The following is a 25,295-nucleotide window of genomic DNA, read 5'->3' as shown; positions in this document are numbered from 1 at the left end:
TTCATCCACCCTGCACTCTAAAAGCCAGAACCCTTCACTATCTATTGCGAGAAGGTTCTTGTGAACAATCAGACGTGAGCAACGCGTACTCTGAGAGGCATGTTTTCTCATGTACAGTTGCATGTTACTGCTATTCAGGAATGGCAGGGGGGCTGGTGTGTGTGCGCGTGTGTGCGTGTGCCCTGCCCCAGCTCCGCCTGGGCATACTTCCGGTATAATTGTGACTCTGGTTTCACTTCTGACCTTGAATTCTACTGATCACAGGGAACTAGACTCTGTTTGTTTAGATGGCCTTTGGAATGGCAGCAGAGGCCAGAACATAGCTCATGATGTTGCTGCATGTTCACTCCTGAAATTTGAGTGAAAAAGACTCCTTAGGTTTTCTAGGTGACTTTGAAAAAGAAGATACAATAGCACTGTCTTTCTAACACTCTGACTCATTGTCTTACCATTTTACTCTTAAATTGAAGTTTCCTCTGGACTGAGTTGGTATTTGTGCCCAGAACTGTTCAAAAATAACTCCAGGCTATAAATAGAGATGGCGGTAGGAGTTAGGTACACTTCATTAAATTGGACAGTGTGCAGGAGAGTCATTAGAGAGTATATATAGAGAGGGGAATGTCAGTGCAAGGTGGAATATTGATTCAGGAAGGCTGATATTTGTATTAGATTGAACATTATATCACTCTTTCTCAAGTAAGTATCCCAGAGGTAAAAGTACCTTTTTCTTGTAGAAAAATCCCACTGCATGATCATAGTTATCCATCAGGCATCCTTGTTAGGAATTAATTTCCGTGCATGATAAAAGTGCTTTGTTACCTGTTCTACTGTAAATTATCTGTGGGAGAAATGCTCTCTCTAACTGGCCTATTTAATTCCGACTTTCACCAACAAAGATATCAGATGGTGTGCTGCTGTCACTAACTCCTGTCTTTCTAGACTTACAACATGCCAGTCTTGTCTCAGATCTAGATTCTGTGCCCACGAGGAGAAGTAAACTCAGTAGTTTTGTGATAATACTAAGTATCGCACCCAGACGCTGTCAGCACTGCATACATTACCACCTAGATCCACCCAGCAGCTCTCCTTACTGTGAGAACTGGGCCACCGGAGGTGAGTCACGTGACTGGTCGGTTCAGAGCCTCGGTCCAGAGCCCACGTGCTGCCTCTGGCTCCTCCAGCTTCACCCAATAGGACTTGTGTTCTCGACCTTACTGGTTCTCTTGCTGCCAAGAGCATCTACTCTGTTCCTGGGCAAGAACATTTTACTCCTTAATTGCAGATTCCATACTAGGCAGCTGGCACGTCCTTTGCTGCTGTTAAAATGAAACCTGATCCATCCTGATTTTGGCAGTTTATAGAGTCCAAATAGATATCAAAAAGAAGATAAAAGGGTGGGTAAAAACACATAACTGATCAGACAACTGGAGAGGAACCCGAGAATGCGTGTGGGGCTAGGAAGAGGCAGCAAACCTGGTTCATCTGGGCGCTCAGCAGGTAGTTTTTCTTCCCCCTTTCTGATCAATCATCTCAGAATTGTATCTACTTTGAAGGAAGCGATTTGAACACCCACTTCGTGCTTGTGAGACTAATGCAGAGGAAGGAGTCAGCGGGGCTTGTATCTGTTCCCTGCTGCGTACCTGTGGATTGATGTCTTTCCAGAAGTAGTCTGGACACACGCTCATTCTTTGTAGTGGTGATGATGAGGATTGATTTAAGAAAGGAAGACTTGCCCTGGCCGGTTTGGCTCAGCGGTGAGAGCATCAGCCCACGGTCCGGAGAGACCCTGGTTCGGATCCCGCTAAGGGCACGTACCTCGTTGCAGTTTGTCCCCGGCCCTGTTTGGGTCGTGTGGGTGGCAGCCACTCAATGTGTCCCTTTTGCATCGATGTTTCTCTCTCTCTTTCCCTCCCACTCTATCTGAACAAAAATGGAAAAATGTCCTCGGGTGAGGATAAAACAAAAAGCAAGGAAGAATCACTCCTTCTGGTTCGTCGTCCCCTGAGGAAAGAGCTGGCGAGTTGCGAGGGGCTGCGCCTCCCAGGAGTGAGTGAGCGACGTGAGAGCTGTGCAGCATAAAGGGACAGGAGTCATTCCGAAGAAAATGTTCCTGGACAGGAAGTTGATGACTAGAAAGAAATTCAGGTTTTGGTTTTTTACTGCTTAGATATTGCAGTGAAGGAGGTCGAATCTTGCAAGTCATGAGCTGATGTGAACAGTAAGAGGAAAATGAGCAGATAGTGAAAACATTGATGGTTACCCTCTGATTTCTGCTGGGTCACTACTTGGAGAGGAAACATGGAAATAGTCTAAAAGAAATCTTTCATGCTATGCCAGTCCCCAAAACCTCCCAGTGATTTCCCTCCTCACACGGAGCAAAACCCAGAACCTCTCACCCTGGCCTGCAAGAGAATGCATCTCACGCACACACACAAGCACACGTGGGTGCACACACCAATGCACACACACTCACACTCCTGCTTTCTAACCTCACCTGCTTCCCCTCCACTTGCCCACATCCTCCAGCTCATACACTCCATTCTGTTCTCAAACTCAGCATAGTCCCCTCCTGCCTTAGGCCTTTGCTCTTGGCCGGCTGCCTGACTCCCTCAGGTCTGTATGCAAATGCCGTTTTATCAGATGGTGTCCCTGTATTAAACATGGTGTAACACACACACACACACACACACACACACACACACTTTCTGCCTCTCTCTGCCCCCATCCTCTGCTTTTATTTTTCCCCAGAGCTCTGCTGTATTCAGGTGGTTTCGAGCATCTCTCCTCTACAACATAGGTGCCTGGGAAGAGATCTGCATCTGTTTGATACAGTGTGTTACTGCCCCAGGACCCTCAGCAGTGCCTGGAAGCATCAAGCACACCATGCACCTTGTTCACTCAGTGTACATCACTTAAAGCTGCACAGCTCTGACTTTACCTTGCATTGAGAAGATATAAAATTCCATGAGCTGCATGCAAAATAATAAGAAAATAGGAGAATGATTGTTCCCCTTATAGAAGAAAAGAAACTGCAATGAAATCTTTTTAAGAAACAAGTTTTTGTTGTTGTTAATTCTCACCCGAGGATATTTTTCCATTGATTTTTAGATAGAGTGGAAGGGAGGGAGAGGGGGGAGAGAGAGAAACATATATGTGAGAGAGACACATTGACCAGTTGCTTCTCCCATGACCCCGACCAGGGCCCGGGATCAAACCTGCAACCCACATATGTGCCCTTTGGGAATCGAAAATGCGACCCTTGGGCCAAAGGGCCGATGCTCTTAACTGCTGAGCCAAACCAGCCAGGGGTAAGAAATAAGCTTTTAAAATGGGGTTCAGTTTGCACAGATCTAATGGGTGTTTAAAATCCCCAGGAATATTTTCATTTTGTTTTCAGAAAGATTCAGCTATCATGTGATTCTATTATGTGAAGTTATTAACTTGGACTAATGTAGTTATCAGAAAATGGTTCCTATCACCTCCCAGAGGGAGGTATACTTTTTTGATACTCTTAGGACTTAAATATGACATATATCCAATGTCATATTTCATATATTAGCAGTTGTGAATACATCATGCATTTTAACATTTTTTTAGGAAAAAATGAAATATTATTTAAAAACTTTTAAAAGGTTTATCAATAGCATGAATTTATGCATATAAACTAAACACCATTCTCTCCTTCAGCATCACACATTCAGAATTTGAATTCAACTCTTTCACTTTGAATCTAAGATCCTTGTGAGTGACTTTTGACCATTGACACGTGTACATTGTTGGCCAGATGGGCCAGTTTGCGTACTGTGCTCATGACCTATTTTAGCACCCTTAGGACTGACCTTATAATTTTGAAATACATTGATGAATACTAGGGTTAACTCTACATTTCCTATTTGGTTTCTCTCTCTCTCTCTCTCTCTCTCTCCTGTTGAAATCAACTGGAAGTGTCGCTTGGTGCCCGGCAGATGATCACCAACGTACACCAATCTCTTAGCTTTGAAGGCGCTATTTCCTGAGTGCCTTTAATTGCATTGCCTGGCATATGACAAGCAATCTTCTATGTGCGTTGTCACTTTCCATGTCTTAGTGAAACATTTGGGAAGATATTTCAGTTGATTTTGAGGTGTTCACATGTAAGTTAAAATGAAATGGGCATGTTGGCTGAGAGTGGAACCCAGTTCCAGAGCATGGGCAGCCACCTTCCAAGTGTGCTGACGTCACACAGATCGCCCCATGCTGGCTGTGGGCACTGCATCAGACTGACTCCCTGCAGCTGGCAAGGAACTACCAACATCAGATACAAGGCACTTTTCACTTCAGAAATCTAGAAATTGAGACTATAGCACTTATGATCCAGGAAATGTATAGTTTTAAATAGTTGTAAACACAAGGGAGGTCTGTTTTCATTGTCATTTGCAAGAGCTGCTCAAAGGACAGCTGACCATAGCTATGTGTAAGTATGAGCCCGTGTTGGCACAGTTCATCTCTGAGGAGTGTAGTGAAGGTAGTCGCTGAGGCACTGATGTCAGAAGGAGGGGGAGGAGTCACAGATATCAGGATCTGTGCTTTATTACAATACTCCTCTCTCTGTTGTCAGGCCAGTGAACAGACAGCAGGTCCTGTCGTTAATGAGTGAAGTATGCCCCAAAATTAATGGATAAAAAGACACCAAAATTAATTGTTTTGGTTTTTTGAGGGTTTCCATGCTGGCCTGCCCATCTTTGTCCTGTCTCTGTGGGGGTACTGTTTGGTGGCTCAGTTACCTGCCTGGTCAGGTGGGTCTCGGCTGCCTGGTGCCTTAGCCTGTCTCTCAGCCTTGACTTCTCTCTCCCTTCTCTACCAGACCTGTGTAGTGAGACCTATGTGGTAAGTTCTGCAATAGAGAAGACCTATATTGTAGGAATTCAAATTTACTAGAAGCCTTAGATTTAAAACTGGCATTGTTTTCACCTTTTTTATTGAAATACTTTAATAGCATGTTTTTCATTCCAAGGTCAGTATGTTTTTCTGAAATTCTAAGGTCAGTAATATATTCCAAAATGAGTTTTGTATACCTGCTCATCTGTGTGCATAAAATATTGTTAACATCTCAGTTCCTCTTGAGCTTTTTAGAGTCCAGGCTTTGTAGGACCCGCGTTGAAGTAGGAATGGGTCTCTCAGGTTCCTGATGTTCGTCCCATCATTTATCATCTTTCATGTGTAATTTTTTACTAAGCTTATGTTTTCTCATTTCATCTTCATTTCAAAATTCCTGGCCTCTTCCTGTGCCATGATTAATCTTTTTGTATCTTTTGTGCATATCAAATCAATTGGTTAGTTAATATCAGATTTTGCATATGGCCTATTGATGGTTGAGCTAAACTTTAATTCCCTCAACCTAACCTTTGTGATAATGTTGGACTTTGGCCTCAGAGAACAGGTAGACTGATCATAACAGTGCCTCACGCTCTGTCCTGCTTGTGTTCTGCAAAGCACGTCACGTGATTTCACTTAACCCTCGCTGCACATTGTGATGAGGTCTGGCTTCAGGTAACAAGTAAGCTGCAGGGCTGGGAAGAGAACCCAAGTTGGGGTACTCCTCATGCAAGGTTTGGTTTGGTTTTTACTCTATTACTTTGCCTTTTTCCCTGAAAGTTTTGGAAGATTTGTGTTGATAACAAATATTTTCAGGTTTCCTAACTTGACAGTTTTCCTAAGCTCTGGTCCTGATGCCAAAATGCTAGATGAATGAAGGCTTTTAAGATCTATGCCAGAAGTTAAGAGGAGGATGGGTATTTTGTCAGTCCCTTAAAACGTCACTCCTAAGAGTTCGATGACAGTGATAGCATAGTCTTGGCGAAGTCTGCCTGAGCGACACTGGCCACTTGGTTTAAGTATATGATATCCCTTCACATGCCTCGCCGTTCTTAGGCTCCTGGTTTTGTAAGTTGCCATTCCCAACAAGATAAGATGTTGGGTTTCTGGTCAGGCTCTCTTCTTAGTCAGAATAAAAATGCTTATTGAAAATGACCCTGGTTGGACTTGGAGCAGGTGAAACAAGTAGTGAGCTCCAGCCTCGGCTGCATGGGTGTCTGCGCTTTGTCGTGGTGCCGGGTCCGAGCAGGCTTTCTGCTGCAGAAATGCAAAATACAGTAATGCTCGGAGAAGAGATAAGAATCATCGGTTCTCTTTTCTCTTCTCCAAAGTTTGGGAGCCTCTGGTGGGGCAAGTACTTGGGATTCCTACAGTGACCATTTCGCCATTGAGACCTGCAAGGAGACAGATATGCTGAACTACCTCATCGAGTGTTTTGACCGAGTTGGAATAGAGGAAAAAAAAGCACCAAAGGTAATAAGAAATAGATTCATTTAAAAGAACCCACAAGAACCTGGTTATTTGTTTGCTAAATAATGGTTTCCACCCCCTACTCCGCATTTATTTATTCAATCAATAAAGTGGTTATTGAGTATGTACTGTGTGCCAGGCACTGTACCAGTAGCTTAGGATGTGAACAAAACAGACGAAGATCCCTGCCCTCATGGAACTCCTGTCCTAGTGGAAGGAAGAAGTGACAGAGCCCGGCACCATTTCTACCAGCAGTTGACATGGCCCTAATAATTCCTGATAGTCTGTCATAGTCATTGTAATAATGAAGAACACTTATGTAGCACCTGTAGACTGCCAAACACTGTGCTGGGTCTACGTTAGTTCAGATTCAGTTCATATGGCTTAATGTAAGATAGACACTATTTTAACTTTGTATGAAGAAACAAATGAACCTCGGAGAGATTAAGTCACTGTCCAGAATCACATAAATAATAAGTTCCAAAACTATGTTCAAACTTAGGAGGCTACACCTTCTCTACTGTTTTGTGCTGACTTCATTATTGTTTTATTTTATTCCTACTTCACTTTCTAGTTCTAGTTTTCCTTTAGAAAGTAATCTGGCTGTCCACCTGTTAGTTTCATATTTGTGACGGGCCTCTTTGGGGTTTGTTGCTCTTAACCTTAGCAAAAGCAGAGCGAGGGGCACATGTCTGAGATTCCTGAGTGTCCCCTCAGACTTCCAGTTCTTTACTCTCTTTACTTTAGGCCCCAGCAGAGGCAGTGAACTTGGATAATTGAGTTACTCTGTGTATTTGTATGAGCAAAGGAAGAGCAACGCGTGCCATTTTCTGCAGTTCACTCTCTTCTGACTCTTGTCAGTTTTCAACAGTATGGGATTATTTTGTTTGTCTTTTTTGTTAGCCCTAACCTCTGCTTTTCTTCTCAGATGTGCAGCCAGCCAGCAGTCAGCCAGCTTCTGAGCAACATCCGCTCACAGTGCATATCCCATACTGCATTAGTACTCCAAGGTTCCCTCACACAGCCAAGGTAGGAAAAACCGTTCTGGGTTGATGTTAGCAGGGAGGATCCTGTCCTTCAGGAACACAGTGGCTACCCAGCCATTTTGCACCACCTCAAATCCCTCACTTCTTCACCTGTAGAAAGAAAGGGGTTGACTGGATGATCTCTGAGATCTTTTCCCTTCTCTAAAGTACTACGAAAATAAAACACTCTCTGGGCGCTTTATTGAGATAGACCATTATTGAAATATGTTGACAGCAAGGTAGAAAACTAGTAATTTAGTTTAAAAGCAAATAAAGATAAATTTAAAATAATAATAATAATGACCAAAAAGGAAAAAGTAAACCTTGGAAATCTATAATTTCATTAAAAATGTAAAGGGAAAACTAAAATAATAATGATAATAAAAATAAATAAAAGCAGCTGCTTTAAATCAGTGGCAATTTTTGATGAAATGTGATGATCATCATGTATCACACAATCAGTTTCTGTTATTCACTGATAAAGAATAGTGGTGGAATGCCCAGCCAGTATGGCTCAGTGGATTGAGCAATGTCCCACAGACGAAGAGGTCCCAGTTCGATTCCCGGTCAGGGCACATTCTCAGATTTTGGGCTCGATGCCCAGTGAGGGGCATGCAGGAGACAGCTGATTGATGTTTCTATCTCTCTCTCCTTTTCTCTCTCTAAAATATGAAGAATAGTGGTGGAGCCCGACTGGTGTGGCTCAGTGGTTGAGGTCGACCCATGCATCAAGAGGTCGCCAGTTTAATTCCCAGTCAGGGCACATGCCCAGGTTGTGGGCCTGATCCCTAGTGAGGGGCATGCAGGAGGTAGCCAGTTAATGGGCCTTCTCGCTCATCGATGTTTCTCTCTCCCCCTCTCCCTTTCCCTTCCTCTCTCTCTAAAAAAATCAATAAAGGAAAATAATTTTTAAAAAAAATAGTGAGTGGTACATTATTTGGGAATCACCCAAAGTACTACATTATTGCTTGTTTCTGAGAGTCTCATAAAGGTTTCAAGTTTAATAAAAGAGTATTTATTTTATTTCTTTTTATGAAAAATATCTGAAGGAAAAATGACAAAGTTACATTTATTCATTCATTCTGTGTGTTCTTATATTGTTTTCTGTACATGGCCATATGTTTTTGAAACTTGTCAAAAAGAAAGAAAATGATATACATGTACTACTAAAACTTTAAAAATGTCCCATGGTTAAAAATACTAAGTGTTTTAAAAAGTCCTCACCCACTGTTAATTAGTTTATAATTGGATAAAGCATAAATCAATAAGTAAAAGAAGCATCTTTTTTTTTTGAAATGTGTCCCTAGTGGGAACCAAACCTGGTACTCTCTGATCCACAGGCCGAAGCTCCAACTGCTGAGCCAAACCAGCCAGGGCAAGAAGCATCTTTTTTAATGTTTTATTTTTAAAGGGTTATATGTTAGAAAAGATTGGTCCTTTGAAATATCCTATAGCCTCATGTTTTAGACAGAAGGGCGTTGTTTATGATAAGAATGCTGATCTTTTGCCTAAAACTATTGTGTAGAATATTTAGGAGATTCAAGTTTGACTTTTGACTGGCATTTGCTGCTGACATGACATTCCATGTGTTCTGTTGTTATGTGGTGATGAGTCGATTCATTGCAGTTCTTGACTTTCGTCGATCCACAGGTCCATGCAGCAGCCATCCTTCCTGGTGCCGTATATGCTGTGTAGAAATCTCCCGTATGGCTTTATTCAAGAACTGGTGAGAACCACTCACCAGGATGAAGAAGTTTTCAAGCAGGTAAGATTTTGTGAATTTCCTACCAAAACTTTTAGCTTAGGAGTTTCTGTGACGAGGCACCATGTATTGAAATGTCTGTTCCTGAATTTTATTATGCATGTGTTATTTGCTCAGAAAGAAGACCTATCTGAGGTTCCTTTCTTAGGGAAATTAGATCTATAGCTGCATTGTTCAAATCATGCCATTTCAACGAATCAGTGAAGCATGGAGTATTTTGAACAGGATTTGTGCTAAGTGCTTTGGGAGATAAGAAATATAAGGCCCTGTTCCTGATTTTAAGAAGCTTTTAACACAGGAATACCAAGAGATAGCATAAGGCACGCTGTACATTTGCCAGATGAGTAGTTTTGAAAATTAGTTCTCTGCATTTACAAAAAGGAAATTAATAAATTAATGTCCAAATTAGCTCATTGGCAGTCTGTACACCACATAGAATCTTTATCTTCTTATCAGTACACTGGGATGATGTCTCCGATCTTACTGATTACTTCATTCATCAACCATTCAGTTTTGATATTTCGTGTGTAAAGTCAAGTCAAAATGTAGATATGCAATATTTAATTTAAAAAAAACTTAATAATAATAACTAATAAGCTTAGCCTTGCAGGGGTTGTTAGCCTTACCTCTGGGTTGCTGCTTTAAGGCCTGCCTTGTGAAGTAGGTGCTTTACCACAGCAACTCTCAGACAAGCTGCTTCCCTCCATGAAAGGATTTTTATGACATTTTCTCTCAATTTGTTATATGATCATTTCTTGACTAGGAAGAATAACAGAGGCAAAGCTATACTTGGTATGATTCCTTTCAATATTTTTTTAAAATTTCTTTCTTTATTTTTTATTGATTTTAGAGAAAGAGGAAGGGAGAGGAGAGAGATAGAAACATCAGTGAGAGAGAACATCGCTTGGCCGCCTCCTGCATGCCCCCCACTGGGGATCGGGCCCACAACCTGGGCATGGGCCCTGACTGGGAATCGAACTGGCGACCTCTTGGTGCATGGGTCGATGCTCAACCACTGAGCCACACTGGCTGGGCTCAATACGTTTTTAATACTTAATATTATTTATAACTATTAATTTTAAGGCCCTTGAATTCTCAGGGGTTGTGTCTTTAAAATTTTAGTAAGAGAAGAATCCAGGAGTAGAACTCCTGGTCATTGTTGTGTACTCTGTGTCTGGATTCATTCGCTGCTTGTCTTTAGAGCAGTGGTTCTCAACCTTCCTAAGGCTGCGACCCTTTAATACAGTTCCTCATGTTGTGGTGACCCCCAACCATAAAATTATTTTTGTTGCTACTTCATAACTGTAATTTTGCTACTGTTATGAATCGCCATCGGAAATCATGTGTTTTCCGATGGTCTTAGGCGACCCCAGTGAAAGGGTCATTTGACCCCCAAAGGGGTAGTGACCCAACAGGTTGAGAACCACTGCCTTAGATGATGGTCTTGTTGATTTAGGGGAACATTTAAGGTACAAACGTTATCTCTAGAAAGATAAGTGAACTCTGATGAAAATAACCATCTTGAAAGGTTTAAATGATACACTATATTACATGTGTAATTTGCATTAATTAGAATCCTTTTCCTATTCAAAAAGACATCATTTGAGGAGCCCATAGTAGCTTCAGTTATATAAAATCAGCCCAAAGATGAGCTGAAAGGAGTGTGTTATGCCTATTTTTTTAATAAAGAAATTTGCACAGAGGTTATGAAATGATTTTGTTTTTATAAAATTGATGTGAAATTTATATAACAAATGTAACCATTTTGAAGTGTACAGTTCAGTGGCATTTAGTATATTTACAATTGTGCAACCACCGCAGACCTGCTTATTTTTCATCACAGAATATGATGCCTTTTCTGCCACTTAAGTCTTGAACACAGCTTTTTTCGTCTTAGGTATCCCCAGGTGTCTTTTCTAGAAAGGATGGGTAGCATGGAGTTGCTGAACTGAAAAACACCACTTCATCTTTTCGTCTTATTTGAATTATTAAATCTTTTGACTGAAATTTCAGTGTCCTTTTAAATATTTGAGATATTCACAGAAAAATAAAGATAAACAGAAATAGTCGCTAAAATTTGAGATTGGAGATGAATACTTATAGCATTTTTTTATCACTGCTGGGAGCTATTTATTTGAATATAAGAATTATTAAAATGTGTAAGTCACAAATAGTATATCATCTGACTATGGGAAAAACATGCTTAGCAGTATTTTGTCTATTATAAATTAAACTCTATATAAGAGGATCACTCTACTAGAAAGAGTAAAGATGTTTTACTTTATAGCACTTCTGAAAACAGTGCTTAGAAATTTTTCTAGATGACCAGTTAAGAAATGTATTTTTGGCCCTGGCCGGTTTTGCTCAGTGGTTAGAGCGTCAGCCTGTGGTCCAGAGAGACCCGGGTTCAGTTCCCGCTAAGGGCATGTATCTTGGTTGCAGTTTATCCCCAGCCCTGGTTGGGTCGTGCAGGTGGCAGCCACTCGATGTGTCCCTTTCACGTTGATGTTTCCCTCTCTTCTCTCTCTCTTCCTGTCTTTCCCTCCCGCTCTGTCTGAACAAAAAATGAAAAAATGTCCTCGGATGAGGATAAAAAAAACAAAGAAATGTATTTTTGGTAATTCTGAACTTCTGTTGGTTTTTCCCTTGATTGCAATGTTGGCATTCCCCACCTGAGCACTGCCTCTCAATTCGCAGCTCATTGACGCAGGCACATTACTTCTACCCTGATTGCTTAGTTGCAAAAACAAAAATGATATTTGCCGTAGCTGTGTTGATACCACCTCAGGACACTCCAAGGCACTTGGTAATCCAGGGCACCTCTTTGTAATACCATGCTTCTTAAATGATGAAGATGTTCAGTACAATGGGATGAAAATTAGTAGGAAAGGGAATTTTTCAGATTTTCTAGTGGCTTCTCCCTTCTTCAGCTTGTTGGCATTCAGATTGTCAGCTGCTGTTTACAACGTTTTCTAGCTGATGGAATTATTAGTCTTGAATCCCAACCAAATCCCTAGATGTGTTGATTAGTGAGTGCATTGTGAAATTCAAGGATGAATTGTGCTGAGCTCATCTTGTATAGTGTTCATGTGCCTGTATTCATGTAAACTTGGAAAAGTACATTTGAGTGCCCCAAAGCTCTGATACCAGGTTATTGTTAATTACATCATATATGGAGGAAAGACATTCTGATAGTTTTCTTTTTCAGTTTGAACATTTACCAACTATCTCTTTGTTCCACATACTTAAAGTTAATGTAATAATAATATTCATTACTGGTCTGTTTTTCTTGTGCTCTTCAAAATAAACAGGGAAAGATGGAAGGAATTAGGTGGAGATGGGAGGGTGGCGACAAAGAATTTTTTTAACAATATTGATAGAGTTGAGGAGTTGGAACGTTGGGTCCAGTTTCTCTGCAGATTCTAGGTGCTCGGTGCGCAGAAACGTGTTGCTGAGATGTGCAGAACCAAGCTGATTAAAGCAAGGACCCCCGGAGAGTCCTACAGCAGGCTATGAATTTATGAGTGTCTATGGAATCTCTGGGAGTCCTGCCAGAACATTAGGGTTCGCCAGATCCTGTTGCTTCTGGAGAATCCGGCCGCATTACTTTATGGTTAGCCGTGAAGGACAGCAGCACCCTGGTTGGCGTCCAGACTCCTTTATCTGCCCTCAGCGTCTCCGTGGGAAGGAGCGGGGTGGCCGTGCGTTCACATTCAGCACTTTGTGATATGCCTCCCGTTCTTAACTGTTCTTAAACTCATATTTCTGGTTTTGTTTTGTTTGTTTTCTTGCAGATCTTTATCCCCATTTTACAAGGCCTGGCTCTTGCTGCCAAAGAGTGCTCCCTTGATAGTGACTACTTCAAATATCCCCTCATGGTAAGCCTTTGTGCTTTTTTTTTTAACCTATTCAGTAGATGCTTTCTTTCAGATTATGCTAATGCACATTTTTCTTTCAGGTCCATGATCAACCTTGTTTTCAAATTTAAAACGTGAAATTACTGTGTTGGTCATGTGGTGTGTGGTGTGCAGTCAGTGCATCAGCTAGGGCAGTTAGCAGGCCGGTATCCACCCCGCCCATCTGAGGCCTACACAGGCAATGATGCAGTCATTAAAATGTCCTTCACTGCTTGGCTAGCTTATGAAAAAAATTAATACTGGTGACATCCTTCTGATTCTCCAGCAGAGAGCATACCATACTATTTGGGATGAAATTTTGTTGTTAAAAAAATTACAAATGTGCCCTGACCAGTTTGGCTCAGCGGTTGGAGCATTGGCCTACAGACCAAAGAGTTGCGGGTTCGATTCCAGTCAAGGACAGATGCCTCGGTTGCGGTTTGGTCCCCAACCCTGATCTGGGTTGTGCGGGAGGCAGCCAATGAATGTGTATCTCTCGCATCGATATTCTCCCCCCCCCCCCACACACACACACACGTTATCTGAAGATAAATGGAAAAATGTCCTTGAGTCAGAATTTTTTTTATAAAAAGTACAAATACAAATAAAAAGGCAGGGCCATGCTAAGAAAAGTATACAGCTTTATAACTATGTAGTGCCTTTGTCCAGAATAACTGAGCAGTCTTCCTGTTCCCCGTTTCCTGCGGCGGTACCCTTGTCTGCAGCTCTACCGGGGCAGGAAGGCACGGCCTCCCTAGCTCCCACTCACAGCAAGCACACGTGGGGCCCGGCTCGTGCTCATCCCGGACCTTGACTGTTCTCAAAACTCTGGACCACGAACAAAATAACAGGCCCGTCTCTTCTCTGAATTTGCTTCTTTGAAATTTTGGGAGAAAAATACTTGGAACTGTTACCGAATAGTTTTCATTTTAGAACTAGGAAGGGAAATAAGGTGCTCTTATCTCCTAAAAAATCAAAATGGAACTGAAAGGCTAAACGTTAAAGACACTGCTGGGAAATGGGAATTCCTTCTAAGAATGATTTTGAATGGATTTATACAGGGCTCTTTTTATTGCCCATGTTCTTCGGGTTCCTAATAAAATTCACTCATCCTTACGCACTGTTCTGTCTGGCAGATAGAGGGAAGTGGAATAATCTGATTGTTTGATTCAGTGATGAAATGTTTCAGTGTACATTAATTATTGCTGTGATCTGTAAATATTTCTTCGTGAAACTAGACTTTTCTGTCGTGGTTTGAATTAGCTTGATGTTTCAGTAGGGAGATTTTAGTGTCAGATATCAACAAAATGTTCTGTGGTCAAAAGACAGAGGCCTTCTTTATGATAGACAATAGTTTTATTTCGTACCATTATCGACGCTTGTGCAGCAGTGAGAGTGCATTCTGTGAAAGGACAATAGTGAGAGGCAAGCAGAGGAAGTCTCTAGGGGTCAGAATCAGAAACAGTTGTGATTATTCTCCAGGTCAGTGGATCCCAGCTTTGCCATACCTTGGAATCACCTGGGGATTTTTTTAAAAATCTGGATGTCTGGCTCCCAGACATTAATAGAATTCATCACGTGTGCAGCGAGGGTGTGGGCTGGCACTGGGACTTCTGAAACTTCCCAGGAGATGGTAAAGTGCAGCACAGTTTGGGGACCCTGCCCTGGGCAGCGAGAACGCTCCCTTTTCAGGGCCACTCTGAGCCTGAGCTTCCCAAAGAAGTTACACCCACAGTTTGAATGGTATTTGATTGGATTACCGTGGCCGTGGTGGGTTGTGTTTGTTCCCCAAAACTACTTTTCGTGATTCTAATATGAGAGTGATTGACACTCCAAAGGAAAATGTTGGAGTTCTCAAAAATACCAGAGACGGTGCAACCAAGGAATACTTTTAAATATGCTCTGAATTTGATAGCTTATTAAATTATAATTATTTGAAGTCCTGTTCAGCAATGGCAAGACTACCCATCTAAAGTTTATGAAGCATCTTTTTGACATGGAAAAATTGTTAAGTAAAAAAAAAAAATTATTATTTTTTTCCTTTTTAAAAAATCCTCACTCAAGGATATATTTTTCCATTTAACTTCAGATAGAGTTGAGGGGGCCGCAGGAGAGGAGAAACATCAATGTGAGAGAGATACATCGACTGGTTGCCTCCTGCACGACCCCAACCAGGGCCAGGGATCGAACTGCAACCGAGGCATGTGCCCTTGGCCGGAATCAAACCCCCCGAGACTCTTCAGTCTGTGGGCCAACACTCTAACCATTGAGCCAAACCAGCCAGGGTAAAAAAATTATTTTTTATAAAAATATACACATTTAGCCCTGGCCGGTTTGGTTCAGTGGTTAGAGCGTCGGCCTGCGGTCCGGAGAGACCCGGGTTCGCTTCCCGCTAAGGGCACGTACTTCGGTTGCAGTTTGTCCCCGGCCCTGGTTGGTCGTGCGGGTGGCAGCCACTCGATGTGTCCATTCACATCGATGTTTCTCTTCTCTCTCTTCCTCTCTCTCCCTCCCACTCTATCTGTACAAAAAATGGAAAAATATCCTCGGGTGAGGATAAAAAAATAATAATGATATATACACATTTATTTCTGTGTATATGCACAAAAATATGTCTGGAAAGTGTTAACGGAAATATCAGTAGAGGTTATCCCTTGGTATAAAGTTTGAGTGACTTTTAGTTTCATCTTGTATTTCTGTTTTATCTGAAGTGTTTTACAGGGCCAAGTTTGACTTATTTATTAGGTAACCGTGAAGCTGTCAGGCACTGGAGAGAATACATACGTGTTTATGGCAGCAGTTAAAGGTCTTCCTTGGTGTTCACACTGCGGTGAAATATGTTTAAATGACTCCTTCTGATCTGATTTCTAGGCTTTGGGTGAGCTCTGTGAAACCAAGTTTGGGAAGACACACCCCGTGTGCAATTTGGTAAGTGCCTTCCTGATGGGCTTGTACATTTTTAATGAGCATATAACTCAGCTATTCCTTAAGTACATTATCTGGACCATGTCAGTTGGAGGACACTTAGATATCCACGTAGGTGGCATGGGTGGGTGGCTCTCGACTGTTAAATTGATGTTGATACATTATTTCCTGGGATGAAGCTATTTACTTTCCTTTGTGGTTTTTTTTGGATCAGTATTGTGCATCTAGAATAACAAGCCCTACAGGAAGAATTTTCTTGAATCCTTTTGTAGTATAAGAACAGTTCGTTTAACTCCATCAAGGAGTATCTTGAAACATCAAATTTATAAGTATATCTTATGAAAATGTGGAGTCGGAGGGCTTTCCTCTGTTCGAGAGCAAATGCCAGCAGGAATGCCAGCACACGGGGAGCCTGTGTTTGGGATGTTAAGTGTCCTGTGGCTCAGGACCCGCTGAAGAGGTCGGCTGTTGAGAGCTCTGTTCATTGCGTTTGCACTTCACTTGCCAGGGCAGCGGCTTGATTGGTCTCTTCCGCTTTCACACAGGTTGCTTCTTTGCCGTTGTGGTTGCCTAAGTCCCTAAGCCCTGGCTCCGGGCGGGAGCTGCAGCGACTCTCTTATTTGGGGGCTTTCTTTAGCTTCTCAGTCTTCGCAGAAGATGATGTAAGTACAGTGGCCATTTGCACTTTGCTGCTCTAATGTTCAGATTCCTTCCCAAATGTACATTATATGTCAATTGAATTTGTTCCCTCTTTTTCAGGCTAAAGTGGTTGAAAAGTATTTCTCAGGGCCTGCTATTACCCTGGAAAATACGCGCGTGGTTAGCCAATCATTGCAGCATTACTTGGAGCTGGGAAGGGTAGGTGTTCAGAAGATGACCCCAGGGGGTGACTAAAAGAGAGGCTGTAGACCAGTAACTGCAGCAGGAACACTGTGTGTCCTCATGAGCACCACTGGGGACCAGTCCTGAGTTAGATGGCCAGGCTCTCTTTTAAGCTTGTTCGTAGGCATTTGATATATGGGGGTGAGTGAACACTGTTAGTTTGCTTGTCCCAAATGTAGATGATATGTCTTCATTTCTCAAACTTAAAAGTAGCAAAATTATAGGCTAATTATAGTGTAATTAAGTTGATTTTGATCCTATCTGGAAAGGAAATAGAAAGGCTATTTTATTAAAACTATACTTACCTTCTCCACTCCATATTCTGCTTTCATGCTAATTATATTGACGCAGTTGAATGTGGACTTTTCTATTCTTCCTGTAGTCAGGTTCTCCCAGAGAGCGGAAGTGGGAGGGGAGAGAAAGCAGGAAGGAAGCTATCTGCTCTTAGGCCAAAAAGGAATAATTTTAGTAAAATTATTAAAGTAAAGTTTAATAATAATTAAAGTAAAGTTTTAATTTTTTTCTTTGTTTTAAAATACATTTCAGCAAGAGCTTTTCAAGATTCTGCATAGTATTTTGTTAAACGGTGAAACCCGTGAGGCTGCCCTTGGTTACATGGCAGCTGTTGTCAATGCCAATATGAAAAAAGCACAGATGCAGGTAGGATCCCTAAAGCCTCCTTTTATCCATTCATTCAATTCATCCCTAATCATTCAGTACCAACCAGACATTGTTCTAGACAATGGAGATGCGGTGTTGAACAAGAGAGCGACGCTTCCTATTTCTGTGCAGCTGGTGTTCTACAGGGTAAATGCATATAAACATTCCTTCAGACAGTCATAGCTTCTAGGAAGCAAATAAAACAAGGTACAGGACATGAGCATGGCCGGGGAGGTACCAGAAGGAAGCTATGGGGTGAGTGTGATTGAGTGGCAGAAAGGCCCCTCTAAAGAGATGACATTTGATCAGAGACCCGACTGATGAGAAAGAACCAGCCCTTGCAAGGCTGGGAAAGGACTTCCTAGATATGTGTAAGGCACTAAGGCAGGAGTGAACTAGCTTTAGAACAAGCCTCATGTGCCGGCTCTTGTAGCTGGAGGACAGGGAACAGGAAAGGGAAGGGTGGGTCGTGGGCCAGAGGGTGGGCAGAGGCTCCATCAATTTGGTCGATGTGGTAAGAAACTCTAGTGAGAAACAATTGGCAGGGTTTCCAACAAGGAACCCACCAAATCTGTGTGGAGAATGGACTAAAGTAGGGGGAGGGCAGCAGAAGCAGGACCAAGGAGACCGGTTCCAAGGCCATGAATGAACCAGCCCTGGTGAGGGAGGCTAGTGGGTTGGACTGTTTTGCCAGAATAGAAAAGTTACAAGGGTATCCTTCCTGTATTATTAATGAATGATATGACATTTCTGCCCAGAAGAAGGAAAAAAGTGTAGAGCAAAGCATGGACCTTGTGTTAGACTGCCTGGATTCTCAGCTGTGGTTCCATTGTTTACTAACAGTAGGACCTTAGACTGTTACTTCTCTGTTTCTCCCTTTCCTTGGTGCTAAATGAGGTTAATAAAAATACTAATCTTGCCCAGTCGGTGTGGCTCAGTGATTAAGCATCGACCCATGCACCAAGAGATCACCGGTTCAATTCTTGGTCAGGGCACACACCCGGGTTTTGGGCCTCATCCCCAGTGGGGGGCGTGCAGGAGGCAGCCATTCGATGTTCTCTCTCATCGATGTTTCTATCTCTCTCTCTGAAATCAGTAAAGAAAGAAAAAATAAAAAATAAAAACATCTTATGTATTTACTATACATAGAGCTGTTAGAATAGTGCCTGCTACATGGTGAACACTTGGCTGATGTTAACTCATTAATATTGTTATGTTAACTAATGCAGGACTATGCTAACGCTGTTGGCTAGAGAGACTCTAGCCAGGTTGGACCAGTGACACTCCTGAGGGGAAATAAAGGAGAGAAAGGTAGCAACATCTAGTGTATTTTTCTGGCTAATATTAAGGGTCTTAGGAAAATCACTTAAATTCTCTGAGCCTTAGTTTCTTCCTCTGGAAAATGTCAGTAGTAGTGTAACTGACTTCAATGGGCTGTTGTGGAGGTTTGGTGAGAGGACATGTAGATGATTCACGTATGATGGACACTCAGCAAGTAGCACCTGCTAATAGAGGGACAGTGGTGACGTGACATGTGTCCTCCCACTGACTTTAAGATGCTCGTTTGGTCTTCTTTCTTGTAGAGTTGTGCCAGACTTTCCTATTCAAGCATTATTCTAATATTTCCTTTCCTGTTTCACAGACAGATGATAGATTGGTTTCTACAGATGGATTTATGCTGAATTTTCTCTGGGTGCTGCAGCAGCTAAGTACAAAGATCAAGTTAGAGACAGTTGACCCCACGTATATATTCCACCCGAAGTGTCGGATTACTCTGCCCACTGATGAGACCAGAGTGAACGCGACAATGGAGGATGTGAACGACTGGCTGACGGAACTTTGTGAGTGATGTGTTCATTATTAGGTCCTTAAAATGCTGCTCTTCCATGTTTTTAATTAAAAAAAAAAAATAGATACACATCTGTTTATCAGCAGGATACAGTTGGACTCGGAGCGTCATCCCATAGCTTAGATTTGACACCAACCCAACATCCCTGTCTGTCGACTCCTGCCCATCACCTCCTTACGTCCTCCGGCCCTTGCTCCTGTCCTCCAGGAACAGTTTCACTGACTCCTCACCCCCACAGCAGTGACATCAGACTCAAGATTCACTCTGAGGACTTGGTTGCTTGTCTTGCTCAGGCAGTCAGCATTGCTGAGACTTATCCATCATGGCTTTTTTATTACCAGATTTTTTTTTCTTTATCGCTTTTTTAGAGAGAGAGTGAGGAAGAGGGAAAGAGAAAGAGAAACATCAATGAGCGAGAACAACAGTGATTGGCTGCCTCCTTCATGCCCCCCACTGGGGATTTGGCCCACCGCCTGGGCATGTGCCCAGACTGGGAATCAAATCCGCGCCCTCTTGGTGCATGGGTCGATGCTCAACCACTGAGCCACACCAGCTAAGCTATGACCCGATTTCATTGGCCAGTACAAAGCTGTCTCTGAGTCATGAGAAACTTGAACCACAACATAGACAGCATCACAACCTGAGATTTTAGTGTGCCTTCCAGTTTGACCTTCCCTCACATTCTATAGGAAATTTTCTGTTTGTAGGCTGATCAGGAAAAAAATGTTAATAAGTATCTTAACAGCAACTATACTGTATTCTGGTTAAACATGAGGAGACTGAGGTCCGAAAAGGTGCTGAGCATGCCCAGCCTGTTACCCAGCACATTGTGCTGCTGCTCAGGTCTTGTGAGCCAACTTCAGGGCCTTTGTGCTCTACCACATGGCCTCATCTGGGTTCACCCTTCCGATGTGCAGTGTGGTTGCAGTTTCTCATATTTGTAAATAGTGAAGGAAGCAATGTAATTCTTTATGAAATTTGTTTTACCCAGGGGACCAGATTTCAGATAAGCCAGGCAGACTCCAGAATTAGGATCTGGACTCTTGGGGTAGGGTGAGTTGTGGGGCTGTGGAGGAGAAGGCCATGGGGGCTGCCCAAAGAAAGGCTAGAGCTAAGGAAGAACTTCTCTAAAGAAAGCCCCTTCCAGAGGGAGGCCTGTGGAAAGGAGGGGGAAGAGCAGAGCCTACGTTGCTGGACCTCGATAGTTGTCCTGGCTCAGTGCAGGCAGAGGGAGAGAAGGCAAAGGAGTAAAGCTAGAGGAGACAGCAGGAAAGGAAAGTTATGGAAGCTTGTAATGATACAATGTATCTGGGAGACAGGCGATCAGCAAGACAGAAAACTAGAAATGCAAGAGAAATGTTTTATGTTGCAAAATCTCAATATTCATGATACCTGGTTCGAGAGTGAAGCCTAAGTGGGCTGAAATTGACTTTCCGCTTTTCCCTTTTGTTTTCTTGTTCAGGTACAATCTCAAAGGATCTCAATTCTGGGCATCCACTTAAGTGGCCACATACAGCTTCTGTGGGTGGGTGGTTCACAGCTGCCTCAGTTAAGAAGTTAGAAAAAGGATTTTATTTGGATGCTAGTGATTCCTCACAAATTATTACCTTTCCAGAAAATGAAATTATGAGTTAGAGATATAACATGTAATAAAAATCAGTAAGTAAAAAAAAGTTCTGCCCTAGCCAGTTTGGCTCAGCTGTTAGAGCATTGGCCTACAGTCCAGAGAGCCCCAGGTTCGGTTCCTGCTGAGGGCACGTACCTCAGTTGCAGTTTGTCCCCCGCCCTGGTTGCGTTGTGCGGGTGACAGCCACTCGATGTGTCCCTTTCACGTCAATGTTTCTCCCTCTCTCCCTCCCACTCTATCTGAACAAAAAATGGAAAAATGTTCTCAGGTGAAGATAAAAAAAAAGTTCTTATTTGAATTAGCCAAAATCAAATAGATATGTATAGCAAATGGGAGGAAATATACTGTTCTGAGTTTATATATATATGTATGTATGTATGTATGTATGTATGTATAAAACTGATAGCAGCAACATAGTTACTATATTGATTTTATATATGCCAATTAAAGTGCTTATGAAATATTTCATAGACCTTGATGAACAGATGGTATGAAAATATGAATATCTTGAAAATATGATGGCTATTGATCTTTTTCTCTATCTTTTTTTTTTTTTTTTTAATCCTCACCCGAGGACATTTTTGTATTTATCTTCAGATAAGGGTGGAAGGGAGAGAGGGGAAGAGGGAGAGAGAAACATCGATGTGAGAGAGACATTCGAGTGAATGCCACCCACACGACCCCATCCAGGGCCGGGAACAAACTGCAACCGTGGTACATGCCCTTAGCGGGAATAGAACCCGGGACTCTCTGGTCCGCAGGCCGACACTCTAACCGCTGAGCCAAACTGGCCAGGGCTTTTTTCTCCGTCTTGTGAAACATGTTATTTAATAACGGACATCAAGACGCTAGGGCGTTATTTATGGGGTCGGATAGAGAGACGTGCTACCTGGCGGTGGCAGCTCCGGGATCAGACATCCACATTCCAGAAAAGCGTTGGACTCCTCAGAACTGGTATCTGATGAACAGTCAAGGCCGTTTGATTAGAGCCGTTAATGTGTAGCGTTGGAATATCTCACGGACATGAACTCAGAAGAATCAAAGGTTAAACATTTTTCTAAAAATCAAATGCAGAAAACATGAAAACCCCAAACAGAGGATTTGACCCCGCTGTGAGAGAAACTTAGTCATTTTTGAGATGAAATGCATTATCACAGACAGTGTATGTGTGTGATATATACGATATATATACACACATATATACATCTTAATATATAAACATGCCTGTGTAGAGGGAGACAAAATGAATATGTAAAATAAAAGAATGGAAGAAAATACATGTCGTATAACTGATAAAATCATACCATTCAAGCCCTGGCCAGTTTGGCACAGTGGTTGGAGCATCAGCCAGAGAGTCCCAGGTTCAGTTCTCGCGAAGGGCACGTACCTCAGTTGCACTTTGTCCCCGGCCCCCGCTGGAATCGTGTGGGTGGCAACCACTCAATGTGTGTCTCTCTCTCCCTCCCGCTCTATCTGAAGATAAATGCAAAAGTGTCCTCAGGTGAGGATAAAAAAAAAAATCATACCATTCAAAATATAGAACTGTTATAAATATGTAAGGCGTAAACTATTCCAACACTATATACATTAACGGCATTAATCAAACACTGCCTTGACTGTTCATCAGATACCTAGTTCCTACGACAGTTTAAACCAAGAGAACGGATTTTTCTGTAAGCAGTATGTGTCATAGGAAATAAAATACGCTTGTAGAGAAATATGTGTGTACTCAAAGGAAGAATTAGATACAAATTGAAAGAAATTCAAGTTATCATATAACTATAAATTGTCCAAAAACAACATGATAAAGCAGAATGTAAGCTTGTGAAGAAATAGAAGGCAGCCCTGGCTAGTTTGGCTTAGTGATTAGAGCATCACCCTCAGACTAAAGAGTCTTGGGTTCAATTCTGGCAAGGGCACACACCTCAGTTGCAGTTGGGTCTGGCCCTAGTCAGGGTTGTGCGGGAGGCAGCCAATCAATGTGTCTTTCTTAAGTCGATTTTTAAGTCGATGTCCCCCCCCCCCCCCACTACTCTATCTGAAGATAAATGGAAAAGTATCTTCGGGTGAAGATTAAAAAAAGAAGAAGTGCCCTGGCTGGTTTCGCTCAGCGGTTAGAGCATTGGCCCGCGGTCCAGAGAGACCTGGGTTCGGTTCTCGCTAAGGGCACGTACCTCGGTTGCAGTTTGTCCCCGGCCCTGGTTGGTCATGCTGGTGGCAGCCACGCGATGTGTCCCTTTCACATCGATGTTTCTCTCTCTCTCTCTCTCTCTCTCTCCCTCTCACTCTATCTGAACAAAAAATGGAAAAATGTCCTTGGGTGAGGATAAAAAATAAAAAGAATTCTAAACTTCTTGAAAATTCAAGTGTAATTTTGCTTTATTAGTTGTGCTTTTTCTCTAATTTAGCCCTGTAACCAATTTTATTAGGGGGTTATGTTATTTTTCCTAGATGGAGATCAGCCTCCATTTTCTGAGCCGAAATTCCCTACGGAATGCTTCTTCCTTACCCTGCACGCCCACCACCTCTCCATTCTGCCGAGTTGCCGTCGCTATATCCGCAGGCTCCGGGCCATCCGGGAGCTCAATAGGTACGTGCGTGATGCTGTGTCCGGAGATGGCCTGAGTCGCCACGTGTTCTCACAAGCAAGCAGTTCCACTCTGCCCACCTGATTTTGTGGGGGTACATAAGTTTCAGTGTACCGTGTGCCTCCACATCCATGTTCTCGTTGGCCCGAGTTCTTTACATGGTGACGTGATCCAAACTTCAGTTCCTTGGAGTTCTCAATCCTCAGTATGAGGTTACTACAGGTTTCCATTAACTTTTTCCACTGTGTATGGGATTACCAGGAGACACTTTGAAGGGTCTCTTGGATTTTAGACAAGACCCTCCTTTGGGCTGTGAAACAGGAACACTGGTTTCTCTTGATAAACAACATAATTTACCTCTGCCAACACGTAATTCACTTTTGCATGTTGCCTGTGGCATAAGGAGTCCAAGATGGTCAAAAAGCAGCCTCAGTATTCAATTCAGTAGCACCGTTGTTTTACTTCCTCTAAGCATTTCTCCCCATATACCAGCATCTCCAGACAAAAAGAAGTCACAGGACCTGAAAGCAAACCTTTTTTTGAACAGGTCATCTTGAAGTATAATGGAATGGCCATTTCCATCGTTTGATCCAGGACACGGTAGTCTGGCTATGACAGAGAGTATCCAATCTATATCTATAATTCTATATCTACCTTGCTAAAATCACTTATTTCTAGTAGTTACTCTTTAAATTCCTTAAGATTTTCTTTCTACACATAATCATATAGTCTGTATATGATGACAGTTTTCTTTCTTTCTTACACTTTTTTTCATGCCTTAGTTTCCTAGCTACAATATCTACTACAGTCTTGTGTAGAAATAACCTTGAAATTTCTCTTTTATTCCAATTAATAGGGGAAAGCTTTTTTGTATATTCTGTTATCAGCTTAAGGAAATTCCCTTTTATTTCTAGTTTATCAGTTGGTTTTCTGATACCAAACCAACCTTTCATTCGTAGAATACACTCAGTTTTTATATTGTTGCTTTTATATCTCATTGGATATTCAATCTGTTAATATTCTATTTAGGATTTTTGAGTCTGTGTTCAAAAGAAAGATTGACCTCTAATTTTCATTTCTTAAGTCCTCATTTTTTTTTTTTAGTCCTCATATTTTGGTATCAATATTATGCTTGTCACATAGGATGAGAAGGGTGTGTTTCCTCTTTTCATATTCTTTGCAAGAGTTTATTGAATAAGAATTACGTTACTTGTTTCCTTAAATGTTTGGAAACAGTCATTGATGAAGCTGTCTGGGTTTAGAGTTTCCTCTGGGAAGGTTTTTAATCATGTACTTTATTCACTTACTAGATATAGGACTATTTAGATTTCCATTTTATATTGTGTCAGCTTTCTCATGATTTGTAAATTTTTAGGCATAAAGTTGTTCATAATACCTTCTTTTTATCATTTTAATGTCTGTAGGATCTTTGTAATTTCCTCCCACTTTCTTTTAGTTTAATTTGATTATTGTTGATATTTCTATTTCCTATTAAGATTGAGACTTAAGCCCTGGCCGATTTGGCTCAGCGATTAGAGTGTCGGCCCACAGACTAGAGAGTCCTGGGTTCGGTTCCCGCTAAGGGCACATACCTCAGTTGCACTTTGTCCCTGGCCCTGGTTATGGTCGTGCGGGTGGCAACCACTTGATGTGTCTCTCTCTCTCTTCCTCCCTCTCTCCCTCCCGCTCTATCTGAAGATAAATGCAAGAATGTCCTCGGGTGAGGATTAAAAAAAAGATTGAAACTTAAATCATTA

At 42.0% G+C, this 25,295-nt stretch overlaps 1 protein-coding gene across 7 annotated transcripts in view; it reads left to right on the top strand.

Annotated features, from left to right (window-relative positions):
- Nucleotides 1–25,295, top strand: part of UBE4B (ubiquitination factor E4B) — a 126,991-nt gene that overhangs the window by 67,986 nt on the left and 33,710 nt on the right. For all 7 annotated transcript variants that reach the window (XM_036255584.1, XM_036255587.1, XM_036255588.1 and 4 more), the window contains 10 exons: nucleotides 6,186–6,327; nucleotides 7,253–7,353; nucleotides 9,000–9,114; nucleotides 12,906–12,989; nucleotides 15,879–15,935; nucleotides 16,478–16,594; nucleotides 16,692–16,790; nucleotides 17,361–17,474; nucleotides 19,117–19,315; nucleotides 23,402–23,540. In XM_036255584.1, coding sequence (XP_036111477.1) covers nucleotides 6,186–6,327; nucleotides 7,253–7,353; nucleotides 9,000–9,114; nucleotides 12,906–12,989; nucleotides 15,879–15,935; nucleotides 16,478–16,594; nucleotides 16,692–16,790; nucleotides 17,361–17,474; nucleotides 19,117–19,315; nucleotides 23,402–23,540 — 1,167 coding nt within the window. The remainder of the gene's footprint in view (nucleotides 1–6,185; nucleotides 6,328–7,252; nucleotides 7,354–8,999; nucleotides 9,115–12,905; nucleotides 12,990–15,878; nucleotides 15,936–16,477; nucleotides 16,595–16,691; nucleotides 16,791–17,360; nucleotides 17,475–19,116; nucleotides 19,316–23,401; nucleotides 23,541–25,295) is intronic.

The sequence above is a fragment of the Molossus molossus genome, unplaced genomic scaffold (genome assembly GCF_014108415.1).
Source record: "Molossus molossus isolate mMolMol1 unplaced genomic scaffold, mMolMol1.p scaffold_m16_p_12, whole genome shotgun sequence".
Lineage (NCBI taxonomy): Eukaryota > Metazoa > Chordata > Mammalia > Chiroptera > Molossidae > Molossus > Molossus molossus.
Note: the sequence above shows the minus strand (reverse complement) of the source record. Positions and strands in the feature narration are given on the sequence as shown.